Raw genomic sequence first — 19,822 nt, forward strand, 5'->3', positions numbered from 1 at the left:
AGTGGACCAAAAGCCTGGATCTGATCAACCAGTGAAGAGAAAACTTTAAATTTAGAAACTTCACCTCAAAATTTTGCTACTAGTTTGTATAAGAGACTTAATATGTAATTTCCAAATTCACGGTATGAAAATCAAAGGACATAAAAAAGAAACTTTTTCATTAAAGAACTTCCTAGGACTCATAAAATAAATCTACCACTTGTTACAATTGCCTCCCAAACAATCAAGCAAAGTTTTGTACAATTTAGCTAGTTCTTTCAGATGTTTGAGAAAGTGAATTTTTTTCAGTCACCTTCAGCAGCTGTTTCCATATATCAGTCTACCACAAAGATATTTAGGATATGCATATAAAATGACAAGAATTTGTTGGTTTCAATAATAGATGCAAGCTAGTTTATTAGACAAAAAATGACAATGTGAACGAAACTCAAATTCCCTTGGAATTATAAGATCATAATTTACCTAATACCTAAACTCTTATTGGCTTCCCTAGACCTCATAAATTTAACAAATCATATTTTTTAATGTTAGAAAGAAAAAATATATAGTAAAGATGTGATTGGAGAAGGAAGGAGAACTGACATATGGGTGATAATCTTTTCCAACTCTCTAGGCAAACTGTCTCTGTGGTTTCATATAAATGTCACAAAACGTAAAAAAAAGAGAAAATCCTTGAAAAAATTTATGAGGGCTCTTCTCAAACCAGCTTTAGGGAGAATAGAATGCAAAACTATCTCAAAATAGTGCTCCTATTCAGAATTTGTCCAAAAAATAATATAATTGCCAAAAAACGTGGTGTCTTCTAATGATTTCAGCATGGATATTACCACTTTCCCCATTTTTTAAAAAAGTCATTTTTTTAATATTCAAGTTCATCAACCTCCTAAACTGTTAAAACCTGTGGGAATCCTCACTGAACTGTGTGGTTTGCAGATCAATTAGCATCAATATGAAAAAAAAAAAATTCAGGTAGCACCTACCTTTTGAAATAACTTTCTCAACATGATGATATTCCAGGTCTCAAATATGTGTTTTAGCTATTTTTAGCTTAGTGGGTTAGGACGCTGAGCTTGTCGATCAGATGGTCGGCAGTTTGGCAGGTCGAATCCCGAGTGCCGCGTAACAGAGTGAGCACCTGTTACACGTCCCAGCTTCTGCCAACCTAGCAGTTCGAAAGCACATAAAAAATGCAAGTAGAAAAATAGGGACCACTATGGTGGGAAGGTAACAGCGTTCCGTGCACCTTTGGCGTCTAGTCATGCTGGCCACATGACCACGGAGACATCCTCGGACAAGCGCTGGCTCTTTGGCTTTGAAACGGAGATGAGCACCGGCCCCTAGAGTCGGAAAAAACTAGCACGCATGTGCGGGGGAACCTTTACCTTTTTAAAAGATATATATTTTTATTTTTATTTTTATTTATTTTTTATTTTAATTCTATTTATATCCCGCCCTTCTCCGAAGACTCAGGGCGGCTTACAAGCTTAGCAGTAGCCTTCATTCTATGTATATGCCTGCTTATTAGGGCTTTCACACACACACCCAAGCGGCATTATTACAAAGTCAGCTTAATTGCCCCCAACAATCTGGGTCCTCATTTTACCTACCTCGGAAGGATGGAAGGCTGAGTCAACCTTGAGCCTGGTGGGACTTGAACCTGCACTAATTGCAGGCAGCTGGTGTTACTTAAGGAGGCATTAGCCCACTGCTCCACCAATGACTTTTCCTAGTCATTAATACTTGACAAGAGTGACCTAATTTTTGTCCTATTCTCATTGCATGTTAGTAGAGGTTTTTTTTCACTAAGAAGCCACGTGTAAATAAAGGGACTCATTTTTTCTGAATAAAATAATGCAGATTTGTAATTCGAGGGGAAAACATGGCATTTCTGGGTTCTAAATTCTTCTGAAACATGAGCACATTAGACAATAATTATCAGCTGGAAATTGGTGGTAATAAAGGCAAAGACTGGTATATAGATTAATCTGCCTACTTTAAATCGTACTCATTCATAGAGCTGGAACCTATAAAAAAGTGTAAAGCACTGCAAAGTTATACAATCCTAATCATAACAATGGTTACAATGATAGTGAATCTTGCAAGGATATCTTACAAAATTAAACATTCTTGTTTAATTTTTAATAAGTGTTCTTCAGTTTAACATTCATAGCTGAAATGGCCAAACATGTAACATAATTTGTTTGCTTTTAATTTAATGTCTTCTGTGAAGTATCTCTATGGATTGCAACCATGGTTTATATTTTAACAGACCACATTAACCAATTATCTGTGGGTCATTCAATAAACCATGGTTTAACAATATAAGGGCTATAGCAATAAATAAATCAGAATGGTGGTGTAAACATGTTGTAACTATACACACAGCTTCATTACAGATACTGTGATACAAATCCTCATTCTTTGTGTGCTGGAGTCATATTCCTAAGCTCCACATATTTTCACATGCTTGACAGCCATCTAATGCTTCATACTTGAAGACAGAACGGGCCACATGGAGTTAAAAAAACATATTTATTACTTTTAAAATTTTGAATGGACATTATTGTCTACTAGAGTTTATCCTTATTTTCCCTCACAACCTCACCAAGCAAGCTAATTTTCAGTTTGTAGACTTTGTGAAAAAGATAGACAGATGGGTTCCGTTGAAATATTTCTTGCCATCTGTTGATAAACTGAAAGTGGAATGCCGATTAAAAATAAAAAAGACAGACAGCAAACATGGGAGAGGGGAAGTTATCTTTCTTTCAGTCTGAGATGTGATAAAATCCCTTTGTGGCAGTTCTCAATGGCTGCATTAAGAGCCTCATTTCTAATCTAATACCTATAATTTTTCAAGTTGCAAAACTATGTATTGTATAACCGCTTGAGACTAGTGTAAGCTAAAACACAACAAGCCACATTACTTATAAAAACATTTACAGTTTAGATGCTTCGAAGAAGAAAAAACTGACTTCAATCATTGTAATCTTGTTCAACATCTGTCAGATGAGCTGAGGGCCAGTCCTTACTTGTTAGACCAGAACTGTAAAAACTTCATTTTTGGAAGTCAAGATAAATTAACTTACAACTAGGATTCTCACTGAGTGTCAGTATGCTTATCAATTATATTTCTAACAAAACAGAAAAACAGCAGATTGTTTCATTGGGCATTAAATTCAGCTTTTGGAGAAATCTCAATTTTTATTTTAACAAAGAAGGAAAGTGAAGTTTTCTCCCATGTACCAGATGCAACATTTCTACAATCTTTAGTATTGTTATGCAAATGTTGCTGAATTGGAGATCACTCTGTACTGGAGACTGAGATTTTGAAGAGAAGTAGGTGGCCAAAGAGTAAATGTTATGTGTCGTTTCCATTACTGTATTAGTGCTTCCCTTCTATAGTGAATGTATGAAATGTAAACTCAAACAATCACATGTAACAGCCCACACATGATGATAAGAGAATTCCTCTGCTTTTAGTGGTCCACATTATTTCTCCCATAACATCTCTGTGAGGTGAGTTGGGCTTGAGAGTGCCTTGACCCAAAATCACCCAACCAGTTTCATTTTCTTTTTTTTCCATTTTTTAATTCATTTCATTTTTTTAATAAATTGTTAAGGGAAGACTTTTTAGAAAATATAGTTGTGTCGAGAAAGAGGAAAGATAAAAAACTCCCCCAAAAAAACCTGCCTTGATTTTGTATGGTATAAAATGGGGTAGAAATAAACTCTGATAATCTTTCTGTTATTCTACTTTAAAATAATTATGAATATTCCTAGAATCCCTACATACCCTGTTACTTGACCTTGCCTACCTTTTTTGTATGTTTTTGTCTTTTAACTGTTTTTTATTCTGAAACCAGCCAGAGTCAGGAAGCCTAGAAATCTGATCAATAAATAATCTGTGGTCTCATTATTAAAATATTAATCTCAACATGGCAGACACTGAGTATTTCAAGGAATGTACAGTCTGATAAAGTAAATAAACTATGAAATTGAAAAACACATGCATTATCCTTTACTTTCTCAAAAATGTAATTTTTAAAGTTTATTTATCAATTCTAGAATAATAAATAGGACATTCCTGTCACATGACTTTGGCTTCCTACAAACATCAACATCCATACCACTGAAGTTATAAAGACCAGAATAAGCTGGCATTCTATGAAACAAAAACATAAACAGACGCTAAACATGTGTTTTGGTTAAGATATTTTTCATTATACTTTGGAGGGAGAGAGATAGAGAACAAAACAAAAAGAATAACAAGAAAAAGTAATGTATTTTGTTTATAAATAAATAAAAATTAAAAAAGTTACCACTAAACTCAATGACTTCCATGTGCTCAAGCACTTTAGAAACAGGACAAAATTTAGAAGTGCCATCAATCCACATCAAAATCAGCAGCATTTTGGGTGGGAGAATTTTCCCCTCTCTCCTATTATATTATCAGCTATTGTTGTCCACCAATTATGATCAGCTTTCTCTATGTGGAACTGAATACACAATAGGATTCAAACAATGTGTCCATCTCAGGACTAAGATCTGATTTCATGAAAAAAAACACAATTATCTGATCTTTAGTGGGACAGGATGTTACATGTCCTATTCTTGTCTCTGAGAGAGAACAAAATATGGATCTACTGATTGTTCTTTATTTTTTTTATTTTATTTTTTGCAATGAATCAGCAGGCCTAACTTCCTGTAATAATGAAAGTGCGCAATTGTGCTTCTATACTAGGTCTTCCTTTGAATAGTCTTTTAATGACTTAAGGAGTGTTACAAGTAAGCGGATCTTCTTTACATCCTGCTTGACCTTCACAAATCTACTTTGCAACTATACCAGGTTCATAGTAGGTCTTGTGTGAGCAAACATTAAGCAATCCTAGCCTTCTCAGCCTGACAAATGCAGAGTATGGTGGCTTCCCAAGAACTCTCGATATATAACTCAAAGCTCTCTAAGTTAAAACTCCAGAATCTATGATGCAGGTTCATGCAAAAATGTAGATTCAGTGCACTAAGTATGAATTATTTTTCTGCCATTATTTCTCTGGTTTAGCAGAAACACAGAATTATGAAATTGTAAGCGATCATTAAACTACTGAGATCAATATCCTGTTCCGTAGAGAAATACTTACTGAAGCTTTTTTTGATAAATGGCAGCCAAGTCTCTAAACATATCCAGCAAAACTAAATCTGCTACAGTCCTTGGGAAGGTGGCTTCATTATCAATGTTATTACCACTTCATGTGATTTTGAAATTGTGATGTTTTGTTTGCAGTCTTGGGGTGCTTTTCTCTCAACCTGTGGCCACTTTTTACATGTGCAGTTAGTGAGCTAGATGTTCATGTCCTATATTTTCCATTTGATTTTTAGGGTAATTATTTCAAGGGATGGGGGGGGAGGATAGAAAGAAAACAATTGCTATGTGTACCTATCTTGCACCTACCTAACATTATGCACACATCTGAAAGTTGCTTTGCGTACTCATTTTGGAGACTTTCTCTATCCTCAGCCATTTAGGACAGGCCAAACTGATTAAGGGATGATGAAATTTATAGTCCTCTAGGGCATCAAAGGATTTCAAAAGAAATCAGTCCAGATTTAAAACTTCTGTGAAGTCTAATATAATTTTCCATCATGGAAAAATCAGTAGGCTTGGAACATGCTCTTTCACTTTGAAAATTATTACCATCAAGTCAATAAAAACATCTGACTAACATCCCTGATCAGGATTTGATGTAGGGGGTGGGGTGAGAGTTTTGTTTTTGCATTTTAATGAAAACACACTTACTTTAACATTAGGGTTCTTTGCAACTAACAAGACACAGTAGTACAAAATTCAGGACAAACACAATAGGGCCAAGTTGTTTACTAGCTCCAGATGCTGCAGCCATTTTGTTCAATATTTGAAATTAATCTAAATACCACATGTATAGTGCGGAGAGTGGAAGGCCTTCTTGGTTTTGTTTTAGGGGCTTAAGGAAAATTATTTATTAAATACAGGGAAGAAAGTTTACAGTCCAATCTGAAAGGGAAATTCAAGTTTCAGATTTAAATCTTAGGAATTCAGTATAGTAGAGAGGGAAGTTCTTTGTCAAACAGATCAATTGGGCTGTTTCTAGACACATTCAATTTCAACCCTCAGGAACCACTGGCTACAGCTAACGGGAGCTAGTAAAATACAGGTAGTCCTCAACTTATGACCACAACTGAGCCCAAAATTTCAGTTGCTAAGGGAGACAGTTGTTAAGAGTTTTGCCCCATTTTCTGAACTTTCTTGCCATAGTTGTTAAGTGAATCACGGTAGTTGTGAAGTTAGTAACATGGCTTTCCCATTAACTTTGCTTGTCAGAAGGTCACAAAAGGTGATCACGTGACCCCAGGACACTGCAACCATCACAAAAGGTGATCACGTGACCCCAGGACACTGCAAACATCACAAAAATATGCCAGGTGCCTGAATTTTGATCTCATGACCGTGAAGAGGCTGCAATGGTTGCAGGTTCTGAAAAATGGTCATAATTTACTATTTTTTCAGTACTGTTATAATTTGAAGCGGTCACTAAATAAACGGCTGTTAAGTCAAGGACTACCTGTACCAATTCCTATCAGGAAAGCGTCAGATCAAGGAAAGATCTAAGAAATCAGAGGAGCTCAGTTACTACAATCCAATCACAACACTAACCCCAACTTCATCATCATCTTCCAGGTTAATGATGCAGCCTTTCAAATGGGCATTCAGTGAGTAATTGTTGCCATTGTTTTATTTGAATTTTAATGTATTGTTGTTATTATTATTCTCATTTGAATGATACCGGGGCTTCATGGTTCAGTTTGAATTATACAGTATGAATTCTATTGGGAACTGATGCCTCAGAGCCGGAATTGTTTAATTTTAATGTAATTGGCCTTTTACCTTGCTTAATTTTGTTATTAGTGGGTGGCAAATCTGCTTAATAAATGAATCAATATAAACAGTACTTCCAGCAATACCACACTAAGCTTTTTACAGGTTTTTTTTAAAAAACCAGTAATTCAAAATTCAGAGAAAACAAATCTAAACAGAGACATATATTGTGCAAATGCCATGTTGAATAAGTGCACCAGATACCACACATTTTAAAGGGCTTACAGAGTTATATGCAACAGCATCTTGAAGTGGCCTTACATGCATACATATTCCTGCCTCCCAGAACAATATGCTAAGCCAGAAAAGAAAAGAAATTCCTGTCTTACTTATTCAGCTGCTCCCATTTGGAGCAGCAAAACTTAACAAGAAAATTGTGTTGAGTCCAAACTCAAAATATGACTTCTACACAAGCTTGAGTGAATTAAAAGTAGGAAATAAATCCAACAGCAATTGACTTTATCCTCCAGTTTGTTAAAAAAAAAGTGTGGATCCCAGATCCTAATATAGCACTAAAGGCTTTCTATTTTAATAAATATCTTTAGCATTACAACCTATGAAAGTATGCTTCCTATTAGTAATGAGTCCAAATTGTCAGCAGTCTGTAATAAAGTGGCCACATTTCTATGAAGTTTTAAGATACTCTGTGATGAATGAATAGCAGATCTGACAAGCTAAAAACGGGTCTTAAGTTTGGAATTATGCATTAACATTAATTGAGTAAAAGGTTTTCAGAAAAATACCGAGTAGTGTAAAATCACAGAGTTGGTGGGAGGATAAAAAGTCTTCATTAATGCTAGTCTTAATATTTGCCAAGTCAATGCATGGGGGTGCAATAATCTGCCTTGAATTTCTCATTTTTTCCCCCTTGAGAAATATCCTCTATCTTTCAACCTTTTTCTGTTTTGAGTATCTCTTGTTTGAGCTTATTCTTTAGCTGACAGCCATAGAGAGTCACTGTTTTCTGCCATGAACCTTCCTGTATACCCTGAAGCCCTCCCTCCAATGGCACCACATTTCCAGACCTGAAAAGGTTCAATGAGAAGAGTTGTTTCACAAAGTCAAATTTTTGAAGCCCAGAAATATAGGCATTTACAGGGGAAAGAGGAATGATGACATGGGTATTACGATGTCATGATACCAATGAGATATTATGTTCTTGTTACTCTATGATTCAAAAACTAAGTTGCATCCTTTGTGTCATGATGCATTCCTGTCATCTTGCTACAGATATTGCTGGCCAGGGCAGACATAGAGTAGTGGCCAAAATTGTGGAAACCTTTTGGGAAAAGTGTACAATAGAAATGCCACCTTTGGTTAAATTTTCACCAATTTTTCTTCTAATTTCTTTATAACTGTAGCCTTGTTCACTTAATAATACTATTTTATATCGCTTTCTGGGTAACCAGACAACTCTTTGCTCCATTACTTTAAATTTATTATGTTTTACAAGCTCACTAAATGAAAGAACAGAAAAAAAATCCCAACCAACTTGATAGCAATCACATAACACACTGATAAATGTCCTCCTCTCAGCTTCAATACATGACATCAATAACTGAATCCTACCGTGATCTGATTGGCTCATTGCCAAAACAAGATGACGTCTGATTGGCTCTCTAAATACTAATGCTCATTGGCTACAATCAGATGAAGGAAAGCTACCTGATATCAACCTAAGCAAGTTGTGCTTCCTTTTTCTGGTTATTTGGCTATAACTTTTCACAGAATACAGTACAGATAATTAAACAACCTTTGTTCCATTACATTCCTGATTAAATTATCTTTCCATTGGTATATGATTTTATGGTACTACTCAAAAAAAAGTGGTGTTATTAGCCATCAAACCTCAAAAATACACTTCTCCCAAAAGGTTTCCACAATTTTGGCCCCTACTGTAGGTTGCCTGAAAGAAAACTGAAAATTCACATGAATACTTCTTGGCCACCTCATAAATAAAGTAAATGCAAAACTCCTCAATCTATCCATGAGATTTGACCAAAGTGTATTTGCTTTTGAAATAAATTTTGGAAGTAATTCTTTTCTACCAGAATAATTATTCAAAACTATGTTTTGGATGACACTGAATTGCAGCCTCTCACTCTCTTTGTCTTTTTTTTCATATATCCCCTCTTCATATCACATTAATACACTACTGAAATTTCAATACTGTCTGCATTGTAAATTGCCTTAAATGAAATCAAAGCATTTGTTTGTACTTGCTCATAAGTTAAGTAAGTGCATACTTTACAGGTGGAAGGACTCAATCCTGTTTCACCTTTCAGTGGTGTTAGGACTGAAATTCTGTTGAGGTTCATCTGTTGAAGGTTAACAATATTGAGCTACATAAACCACTGGTCTCCTTTGGTAGAGGCAGCTTCTTAAATTAATGTCCCAATATGCACATTTTAATGATAGTGTCTGCTGGCGAAACAAGATCCACATGGTAAAAATACAACATATTGCAGAGGGCAAAGCTCTCTTCCTCTTCCTTTTGTCCCTCCCCAGATGTATTTTAAGGACCTTGCATGATTCACAAACATGAAAGGCAACTGCTGGCGCATATGAATAAGAGATATATAAATATTTAATATATTAAGTACCTTATATAGCTGTAATAATTATATGTTAAGGCAGCTTTTGATTTTTGTGTTGTTTTTCTCTTGCAGTGTCCACCTTAAAGCCTTTTAGTCAAGTGTCAATGGGAGAGGTGATGACTTTGAGAAGTACAAGCTGACACCCATAGGTTTTTCTGGAATTGTTCCTATTATTATTGTTAACTTTGAAAGAATTGATTTAAAACCAAATCCAGAAATACTTCACAATGTAGCTTAGAGATAATCTCACATTTGTTCAATTAAGTGAAAGACAACTAATCAAGGATTCAGAGGGTCTTAATACCAACACCTTTTTATGTCTAAGTCTTCATTAAAGAGAAGACTCAGATAAAGTTTATAGATGAAATTTAAAAGGGGAAGAAGAGAAACATTATATTGGAAAACAGTGTGGCTGCCTTCATGTATCACATCAAATTCTGAACCTGAGAACAAACCACACTGCTGTATCCACATCAAATTTGAGAACAAATGAACCATCATCAAATTCACTAAGTACAATTTCAAAAATTATATTTATGATGCCTGATTTTGGCCTGGTAAGGTAAAGGTAAAGGTTCCCCCGCACATGCGTGCTAGTCGTTTCCGACTCTAGGGGCCGGTGCTCATCTCCGTTTCAAAGCCGAAGAGCCAGCGCTTGTCCGAGGACGTCTCCGTGGTCATGTGGCCGGCATGACTGGACGCCAAAGGCGCACGGAATGCTGTTACCTTCCCACCATAGTGGTCCCTATTTTTCTACTTGCATTTTTACATGCTTTCGAACTGCTAGGTTGGCAGAAGCTGGGACGAGTAGCAGGCGCTCACTCTGCTACGCGGCACTCGGGATTCGACCCGCCAAACTGCCGACCTTCTGATCGACAAGCTCAGCGTCTTAACCCACTGAGCCACCGCGTCCCTTCTTTGGCCTGGTAAGTACAGGCAATTGCTAGGTTGAATCACCAACTTACCAAGGATATTTTACCCTAGCAGAGCACAACACCATGTGTCTTTAAAAACATGCCGATTCAAAATTTCAAACACACAAATGAAAATATGCAATACTTTTTTCTTGCTTTTGTTTTTCATTCCCTAGCCTGTGCAGTTGAGTTTCCTCGTTCTGTGCAAATATAGCACAAATGAGTCACAGTCATTTTTTTTTCTCTCCCTCTTTACTGAAACAGCTGCGATCAGAATCTATTTGCAGGAGTAACAACAGCAAAGATTTGTACCACACCTAACTAAAATTAGTTTGAAGTAACCAGGCTTCCCATTTGAACACATATGACTGTTCCAAATTTAAGAAATAAAAAATGGCATCTGTGTCCAAAATTACAGGCTTCCAAAATGATGTTAAACTCAATACAGGCTTTCAAAATCATGTTTAACACAAACCCCACTAAGTTTGTGTCTCAATCCCATTCATAATGAGCAATTTGAGACATTCTGTTTTTCCTCTAGGAACTTAATAAGGCATACATAGAGCTCCTTCCATCAATTTTTCCACATAACTACTATGAGAGTTTTTGAATGGCTGAAATAATTAAAATGAACTTCCATGGCTAAGGATAGATTTAAACCTACATTTTCTTGGCCTTATCCCAGCATCTCAAACCATTCCACCACTCAAAAAAAAAGGCTTCAGAAATGCTAAACAGCAAATTCTGAGATTTAAGAACATGGTTTAAAAACATCTTTATCTAATATGAGACTTCATTGGTGCTGGAGCTCAATCTCATCACCTCAACCAACATCGTATTGATTGTTGCTAGTGTTACGGGAACTCTCTTCAACACATCTGAAGAGAAAATTGATTTCTATCAACGTAAAGATGTACTTACTGTAACCAAAGGAAACTTTTCTAAACCTTAATCTGAAACATCAAACAAGAAATTTCTAAGAATCTGAAACATGTGCACACAGAGCAGAGGAGTGAAAAGTATTCTATCAGGGAAAATGAATACATCAAAAGTTTAACAACTTCGGCCATGTTCAGACTTAATGCTAAGCCATAACATGAATAATTATTTTTGATTTAGCATGTGGCACAAGCCAACTCATTACAGTTTAGCATTACACACAAACTGGGAAATCTCATAGAGGCCAAAGTAGGATTGGAAATCTGCCACTGCAATGTGGCTCAGTGCACAAGTATTGGCATATATACATAGACTTAAGTCAATTTCTCCAATCCTTGGGTTTTCTTAGGGTATCACAGGTGGTGTGTTGTTTTTTTAAATCCATTTTGGGCTGACCTCTCAAATCATGTACCATATAATAGAGAATAACAAAGTTAGAAGAGACCTTGGAGGCCTTCTTCTCCAACCAGCAGGGGGTTATCATTCCAGATAAGTGCCTGTCCTGTCTCTTCTTAAAAAAAACCCCAGTGATGGAGCACCCACAACTTCTGAAGGCAAGCTGTTCCACTGGTTGATTGTTCTCATTCTTAGGAAATTTCTTCTTAGTTCTAGGTTGCTTCTCTCCTTGATTAGTTTCCATCCATCTTTTCTTCTCTTGCTTTTTGGTGCTTTGGAAAATAAGTTAACCCCCTCATCTTTATGACAGCCCCTCAAATATTGGAACACTGCTATCATGTCACCCCTAGTACTTCTTTTCAGTAGACTAGACAAACCCAATTCGAATGTCTTTGTCTTGCCAAGCAAGTCACCTTTTCCTCAAGGTTTTTGATGTATTATCCATACCTTATATTATAGCACCACACCCAAGTAATTGTTTTACTACCTAATTCATTTCCATACATTTCTTCCCAAAACATATTAGATTAGTAAGTAAGTAAATATCCAAAGGGCTAGGATGATAAAATATAATCCAGCCATTCAACAAACGTCTTCTTAAAGACAGGCTAGTTTCATATTCTAAACACTACTACTCTGTGCAAGCAGCATCCGTTAAATAAGAACTTTCTACTCAATTGCAAGGAGTGATGTAATACATGAATCTGCATGTAGTTAATTCCGGTTGTTACCGAAGGCACTTAAGAAATCGTTTCTTTCCTCAACTTCTTTAAAATTCTCACATTCCTGCAATTCAATACAGTGGGTCCTCTTTTAAATTCAGAGACATCAAGCGACACAGCAAATGTTTCCAATCGGTTTCATTAACACTCCCATTGTTAGGTGTTACCCCGTTTATACTGCCATTTATATTCAGAAATTAATGTTCACATATTCCCAAAGACTGAGCTATAGAAACAGGTGGTTTAAACAAAGCTGAAAAACAGGACAGTGTTTTGACCCCACATAGCACCCGCTGAGTTTCCTCTGTTAATGAGAAGGCCGGTATGACAATAACTACTTTTGACTATAAATGCTTCCTGAAAGATTCCTAACAGAGTAAAAGGAAAGGACAAATGAAATGCAGCTAAAGAGAAACTATTTCCGATATTCCTTTTTTTCAGTGACCATGTTTTTAAAGGTCTCAAGGTCTGACAGGCACTGCAAAGTCTGTCTAAAAGGAAGTAAAAGGTAAGGCTTGTCTATAAAGAAGATGTACACTGTTTCAAGTCATAAACCAGTTCTCAATCTGTTTCAAATAAAAGGTGTAAGTGCAGTCTTTAAATGTGCTACTATATATACACACACATACATATACTGTCAGCAGTAACAGTATACAACTAGATGGTACTGGGCAAAAGGTATATAGTGGTCACATCTCCTTTCAGATACATTAATATATACATTAAACAAAGTGTGGTGCCTTAGGTTTTGGGACAACAAATCTTTATGACCTCACATTTACAAGAACTGTTTTACTATCAATAAGGATCTCAATGCAGTCAACATTAAAGTGCTTCTAATCATACAGTCCTATGCATATTTTTTCAAATGTAATCCTTTTTACATGTATTCAGGGCGATTATTCCCAGCAAAATAGGTATTGCTTCTAAACAAATATATAGTCCCCCACTTACATTTATCCTAAGGGATACATGATTGATAGTGTTCCAAGAATAAATCAAATCTTATATATCATCTTACCAATTTCTAACTTAAAACAACAAACCTTAATGGCATTCGCTTTCTACATATAGGCCGTTCTATTTAGAGAAGTCAGATACATATGTAAAGAAGGAATTAATATACATACACGGGAGAAGATTAGCTCTTCTTTCATCAAAATTAAAATCAGGCGCACTGTTTCCTTCAGGGTCAAATAACCAGCATGTTTCCATGTATAACAAAAGAATAGTATAAATGTTCCTTACCTATTTATTTACTTAAGGTTGAAATAGTCAAAATCAAAATTACAAAATACAATGCTTACTGAATTGTAATACAATTACTTGGTGCATGTTTAATCTGTTCTTGTAGCATTATGCAAAATTATGCTAAAAGTAGCAACAGTCTATGACTTTTGATCACAAAGCGTGTTTGTGTGTGCTGGAGTGCTCCTACACACCTTTACAACGTGTGTGTGTGTATAAAATTCACCTGCAATTTGTTTAAAAATGCGAACTGCATCCTATCAAGCTCACAAATTATTTTATTCAATCTTTAATTAGATTTTTTTATTCAGCAAAAAAAAAAAACACTGGACTGCAGCCATAGCTTCTCTAAAAAAAGTCTAAAACTGGGTGAGAAGCACTTGTGGAAATAAAGTTGATGCTAGAAGTGTGTGTGTGTGTGTGCCCGATGCCACCAAGAAAGATGACCATGGAGATAATGGAATGGTGCCTGCTCATACCTAACTAAGGAGTCTTTGATTTAATTTTCATCTTGCAGAATAAATTTACGCAAATCCTACTTTCTCAACCTGAGTTTTTCCTCTTCCATCTGCACTGCTTGCAACTGTGTGTTTATATTCTTTAAGAACTCAGGGAAAACATTAAGTAAAGGCTACATCTAATTAGTGAGGCAACTTTATTTGAAATCAAGCTTAGCAAAAAGTATGTGCTTGCCCAGAAAGAGATCACAAAACAGTAAACAACATTGTTTTTATAAGCCTGGGCTAGAACAGCCGCCAAATCTTTTCTTTCCCTACTCAGAAGAACATTTTTGCATATCAATAGACTCATCCTGTATTAACGGACCTTTAAAAGATAAATCCAAATTTAAGGAAGGAAGGAAGGACAGAGCTGTTGACACTATAATGTGCTGAAAGATACTTTATGCTCCTTAAAATATCATGGAATCAATATGTGTGTACTGACATTCTTGGAAAATAGGACCATTAAATTATTTATGAAAATTGACTATTTTTATTCCCATTTCCATTTGAATCTGCAGATATTCAGAACAGTCTGAGGCAGAAACAATGTCCAACATATATAACTAACATTTCCAAAATCTTTTCTTAAATTCTTTTTCCACTTTTGGTCTGAATGAACTAAATTGATAAATGCCTAACTTGAATTCTGTGATATGAATATTCTGTATATTTTAGGCAGGCTCTAAAATAGGGCATTACAGATATTCTGCATTCTTATACTTGAGGCAAAGTCCAAAAATAGGGCTTTAAAGAGATTCTGCATATATTCAGTACTCAAGCTCCCCTTAACTAAAGCTTTTTCCGCTTGAACTATTTGAAAATCATTCTTAGATATTCCCAAATTAGATTTGTCTCGAAGTACTTTAGTAATGCTTAAGAGCTTTCCTTCCACAGCAAAACAAATTTGGGTGGCCGTGAGGAGGAAATCAAATACATATAAAGTCCAAAGTTTATTTTTACATACATACTGACAAGGGTAGCTGAAAAATCACACAGAGAATTACCTAATATCCATTCAGCTGCTGGTGAAAGAAAACTATTTAAATAAAAGAATACATTGCAAGTAGGATGTAATGGATCCACATATTTATGTAAGCAATCTATTCAATTTTGATTTACATAATCATGCTCCAATCTTTCATTCTGGCAATATTTTCTGTCAATAGATATATTTATTGCAAGTATGATTTCATTTGTCTGTTTACTTTTATGGAAGTTCTTCAAAGCAATCAATGAATGCAGGTGCTATCAGGAAAATTGTTTTAAACCTATAGTATTTTAATATTCTAGCAACAATTTGTTTCTGTTTTGTGAATAGAAAAGAGTATTTCCTTCTATATTGAAAAAAATGTTCCTGATGAAAGTGGGTTAAAAAGCAAGTTAAGAACAGAGGTAGTAGCATAACCAGTTAATTCTCTGGTTCTCCAAATGTGGAACAAACCCAGGCAGGAAATAGCCAGACTTATAAAAGACCTCTCCACCCCCAAAATTAGAAAATTAGAATTTACAAAGCAAAAAAAGATCATAAGTGTTCGAATATTAGGTTGTGAAAATTCTTATCTCTGGAGGCCAATAGACTTTTGAGAATCTTCTTATTCAGGTAAACATTAATTTTTCAGGCAATATAAAATATATTTGGAGTTGCCTGTTATAAAAACACACACACACACATACAAAAACACATACACAACCATGTTCTTTTCTTCCAGTCTTGTTTTTTACAAATAATGTGCAGTTTTAATAGTGGCAAATGCAGCATTAAAAAGGAGTACGTACATTTAAAAAAAAGATTATATTTGAAATATGCTTGGACTTAACAAGCAAAAAAAGAAAAGAAACCTAGAAGGAATAATAAAAGCTTGCAACAAATACAGTGTACAATTTCAATTCCCAAATACATCCATAAAAGGTAAAGGTAAAGGTTCCCCCGCACATGCATTTCAAACTCTAGGGGCCGGTGCTCATCTCCGTTTCAAAGCCGGAGAGCCAGCGCTTGTCTGAGGACGTCTCCATGGTCATGTGGCCGGCATGACTAGACGCCAAAAGCACACGGAACACTGTTACCTTCCCACCGTAGTGGTCCCTATTTTTCTACTTGCATTTTTACGTGCTTTCGAACTGCTAGGTTGGCAGAAGCTGGGACGAGTAACAGGCGCTCACTCTGTTACGCGGCACTCGGGATTCGACCCGCCAAACTGCCGACCTTCTGATCGACAAGATCAGCATCCTAACCCACTGAGCCACCGCGTCCCTTCAAATACATCCATATTGCATCTTATTTCTCCTTGAATTAAGATAATTTATTTTAGTGCTAATCTCAATGTATGGTTGTACTTTGACAATAAAGGTTCATTCATACTACTTGGTACTCATTCTACTGTGGCATTTACCTGAGTTATTTTGAGAATGTGGACTTCACATTCTTAACAATGACTATGATAGCCAGAGAATTCTGGGAATTGAAGTCCACACATCTCGAAGCTTCTAGCTTGGGAAAAAAATGATCTGGAAGGTATTGTGTCTTACTTATCATTTTCTTAAATCAAAGGTGTGATTCCTTTGAAGAAAGCTTGACTGATTTTTGATAACTACGGTATCCATGAAGTTTTCTTGGCAAACAGTCAAGCATTTTTATCCTTACTTTCTTCTGTCTTTTGTTTTTTTTTTCATTTTCCACTTTCTAACCTATATTTCAGCTTTGATAGCCCCATTCAAATATTAAGCCCTGCTTCACTTTCTCAAAATCAGATAAAAGTAGCTATGTTCTGCCATTTACTTAGTGATATTGTGTGTTTACTTCACGTCTGTCTTAAATCTTGACAACTGCCTGGACAAGTCAGTGCAGTTCTTTTGGTAATATTTGCTGAAATGGTTTGCCCTTGCCTTCTTTTTGGGCTGAGAGTGAGTGATTGCGCAGAGGTCAACCAACTGGCATTGTGCCTAAGGCAGGACTAGAACTTCCAGTTTCCTGGTTTCTAGCCTGGTGCCTTAAACACTACACCAATCTAGCTGTCTACTTATCAGTACAACTGTGTGTGGGGAAAAATACCATCAGTTGAGTTTATCCTACAAGTGTTACAATATACATTCTGCACCTATTAAGCTAAAATTCATAGCTATTTCATAAGACCATTTTCTATGCAACAATGAGCATGTTGTTAAGGAGGCAGCAAAATGAATTAAGGGTCCACAGCTGATTACACCTCAAGAAGAGCCTGTAAAAGAATATTTTTTCTCCTAAGGCTATGATAAAAAAAAACACAACAAGCAGCAATAAAATATCAAAACTCTGCTTCCTTAGCTTTTTCAATTTTCAACACAACCAGACAAGCATCAAATGTTATATTTAATCACACTGCTTTATTTCTTTAATTCCAGTCTTAGTTTTTATTATTATGATTCAACTTTCATAGTTTCAACTATCTGATCCAACGGTAGCTTGCTTAACTATACTGTTAAAATGTAGAAGGTAAAGAGATGCTTTTCTGTACAAACGTTCAGCCTTCTTGGGTTCTGGATTTTTTGATTCCAAATGTAACCTCATCTTGCAAAATCATCAGAAATTCCTGACTTAGCACAACAAAATTTAAAGACAAAAATCACAACCACAACTAATATGGGCAACTTTACAGGCCTGTGCGGGCAATTATTGCCTGACATTCTCCTTAGATATGTGGGATATTTTGAAAAGCAAACATCAGAAATGTGGGAGGGAGGGAGGGAGGGAGGGAGGGAGGGAGGGAGGGAGGGAGGGAAGGAAGGAAGGAAGGAAGGAAGGAAGGAAGGAAGGAAGGAAGGAAGGAAGGAAGGAAGGAAGGAAGGAATTTCCCGGAAGTATATAAACAAAAACAGAATTTCCTACCCGTAAAAGTGATTGAGACTCATCCTTTGACTTGTTATCAGCAGATCCAGGATATGGCTGAAGTGGTCCAGGTTTTTCTCCACTTCCTTGGGGCATGCCTTGCAGGAATCCCTTGGTCTCAACAGGCAAGCTATAAACAGGCCTCGCAAGATGAGCAGCTTCTACATTTGGACTATCCCTCAAGGCCTTTGGCTGCTCTTGGACAACAGACACCGTGGTCAGAAGGCCCAAGCTTGTTTGGGTATAGGATGGGCTTCCTCTCAAAATGTCCACTCCTCTCCAAGTTGTACCACGAAGATCATCACTAGACCCATCAGGCCAACCTTTCTCCTTCGATCCTTCTTTTTCCTCCATCTTTTCCTTTTTCACTACACTCTCCGAGATGGGGTCCCCCATTTTTGGATCCGAACCGATCAGGTTATAAACCTTCAGATCGATTTTGGATTCTTCCTTGAGAGCAGCCGCCATCCCATGGCTATCTTCCCCATTGGCTGTGGTGATGTCCATTTCTTGACAGTGCGCAGTGTTGAAGTGTTCCAGTAAGGACTGTGTATCAAGCGCTGTAAAGCTGCACTGACGGCATTTATAACAATTATGGACTCTCCTGATAAGAGAGGAAAACAGAGGAGAAAATATTAGAGTAAGTTCATCTATGGTGTCCAAATGAAGAGAAATGAATTATTTCCACACCTGGTGGCCTGCAGGCCTTTCAGAATTGGGTGAAGATAAAAACTTGTCTAAGTCAACCTTGGGTACATGAAAACATCATTGGTTCTTTGAAATCTTACTTGTTGTTATTAAGATAATGGTTTCTCATTGCCTTCTTTCAGGTTCTATCTATCTATATTTAATTTCCCAATCTAGCACAGTGGCCATTTCCCACTGGTCTCCATTCCAGTTACTAACAGGCCAATCCACCTCACAGGATTATTGTTGTGGGAAAAATAGGAGGAGGAAGGTTTGTTGGATATATTTGCTGCTTTGAGTTACTTGTCAAATAATTTAATTTACACTGTGATATTCACTTTTCATCCATTCAGTATACAGTTAGTCATCATCTTACAAAAGTTCATTTAGTGACCATTCAAAGTTATAACAAAACTGGGGGAAAAAACAACTTATGACCACTTTTCACATTTCCGACCATTGTAATATCCCCATGGTCATGTGATCAAAATTCAGATGCTTGGCAACTGGCTCAAACTTATGACGGTTGCAATGTCCCGGGGTCATGAGATCCCCTTTTGCAACCTTCTGACAAGCTGACAGCTGCCTGCAATTAGTGCAGGTTCGCGTCCCACCAGGCTCAAGGTTGACTCAGCCTTCCATCCTTCCGAGGTAGGTAAAATGAGGACCCAGATTGTTGGGGGCAATTAAGCTGACTTTGTAATAATGCCGCTTGGGGTGTGTGTGTGTGTGAAAGCCCTAATAAGCAGGCATATACATAGAATGAAGACTACTGCTAAGCTTGTAAGCCGCCCTGAGTCTTCGGAGAAGGGCGGGATATAAATGGAATTAAAAAGAAAATCAATGGGGAAGCCAGATTCAATTAACAAACATGTGACTAACTTAACAACTGCAGTGATTCACTTAACAACTGGGGCAAGAAAAGTTGTAAAATGGGGGAAAACTCACTTAACAGAAATTTTGAGGTCCATTGTGATTGTAAGATAAGGAGTACCTAAACTTAATGAACTTATCTGCCTTTCATTGTTTTGCTTTCCTGTGCTT

General features: G+C 36.5%; 1 protein-coding gene across 4 annotated transcripts in view; it reads right to left on the bottom strand.

The window, feature by feature from the left end:
* TRPS1 (transcriptional repressor GATA binding 1) overlaps positions 1–19,822 on the bottom strand; it is a 280,066-nt gene that overhangs the window by 155,759 nt on the left and 104,485 nt on the right. For all 4 annotated transcript variants that reach the window (XM_081326199.1, XM_081326200.1, XM_081326197.1 and 1 more), the window contains one exon: positions 18,092–18,695. In XM_081326199.1, the coding sequence (XP_081182325.1) occupies positions 18,092–18,695 (604 nt within the window). The remainder of the gene's footprint in view (positions 1–18,091; positions 18,696–19,822) is intronic.

The sequence above is a fragment of the Vipera berus genome (assembly GCF_964194415.1).
Source record: "Vipera berus genome assembly, chromosome: 3".
Taxonomy (NCBI): Eukaryota; Metazoa; Chordata; class Lepidosauria; order Squamata; family Viperidae; genus Vipera; species Vipera berus.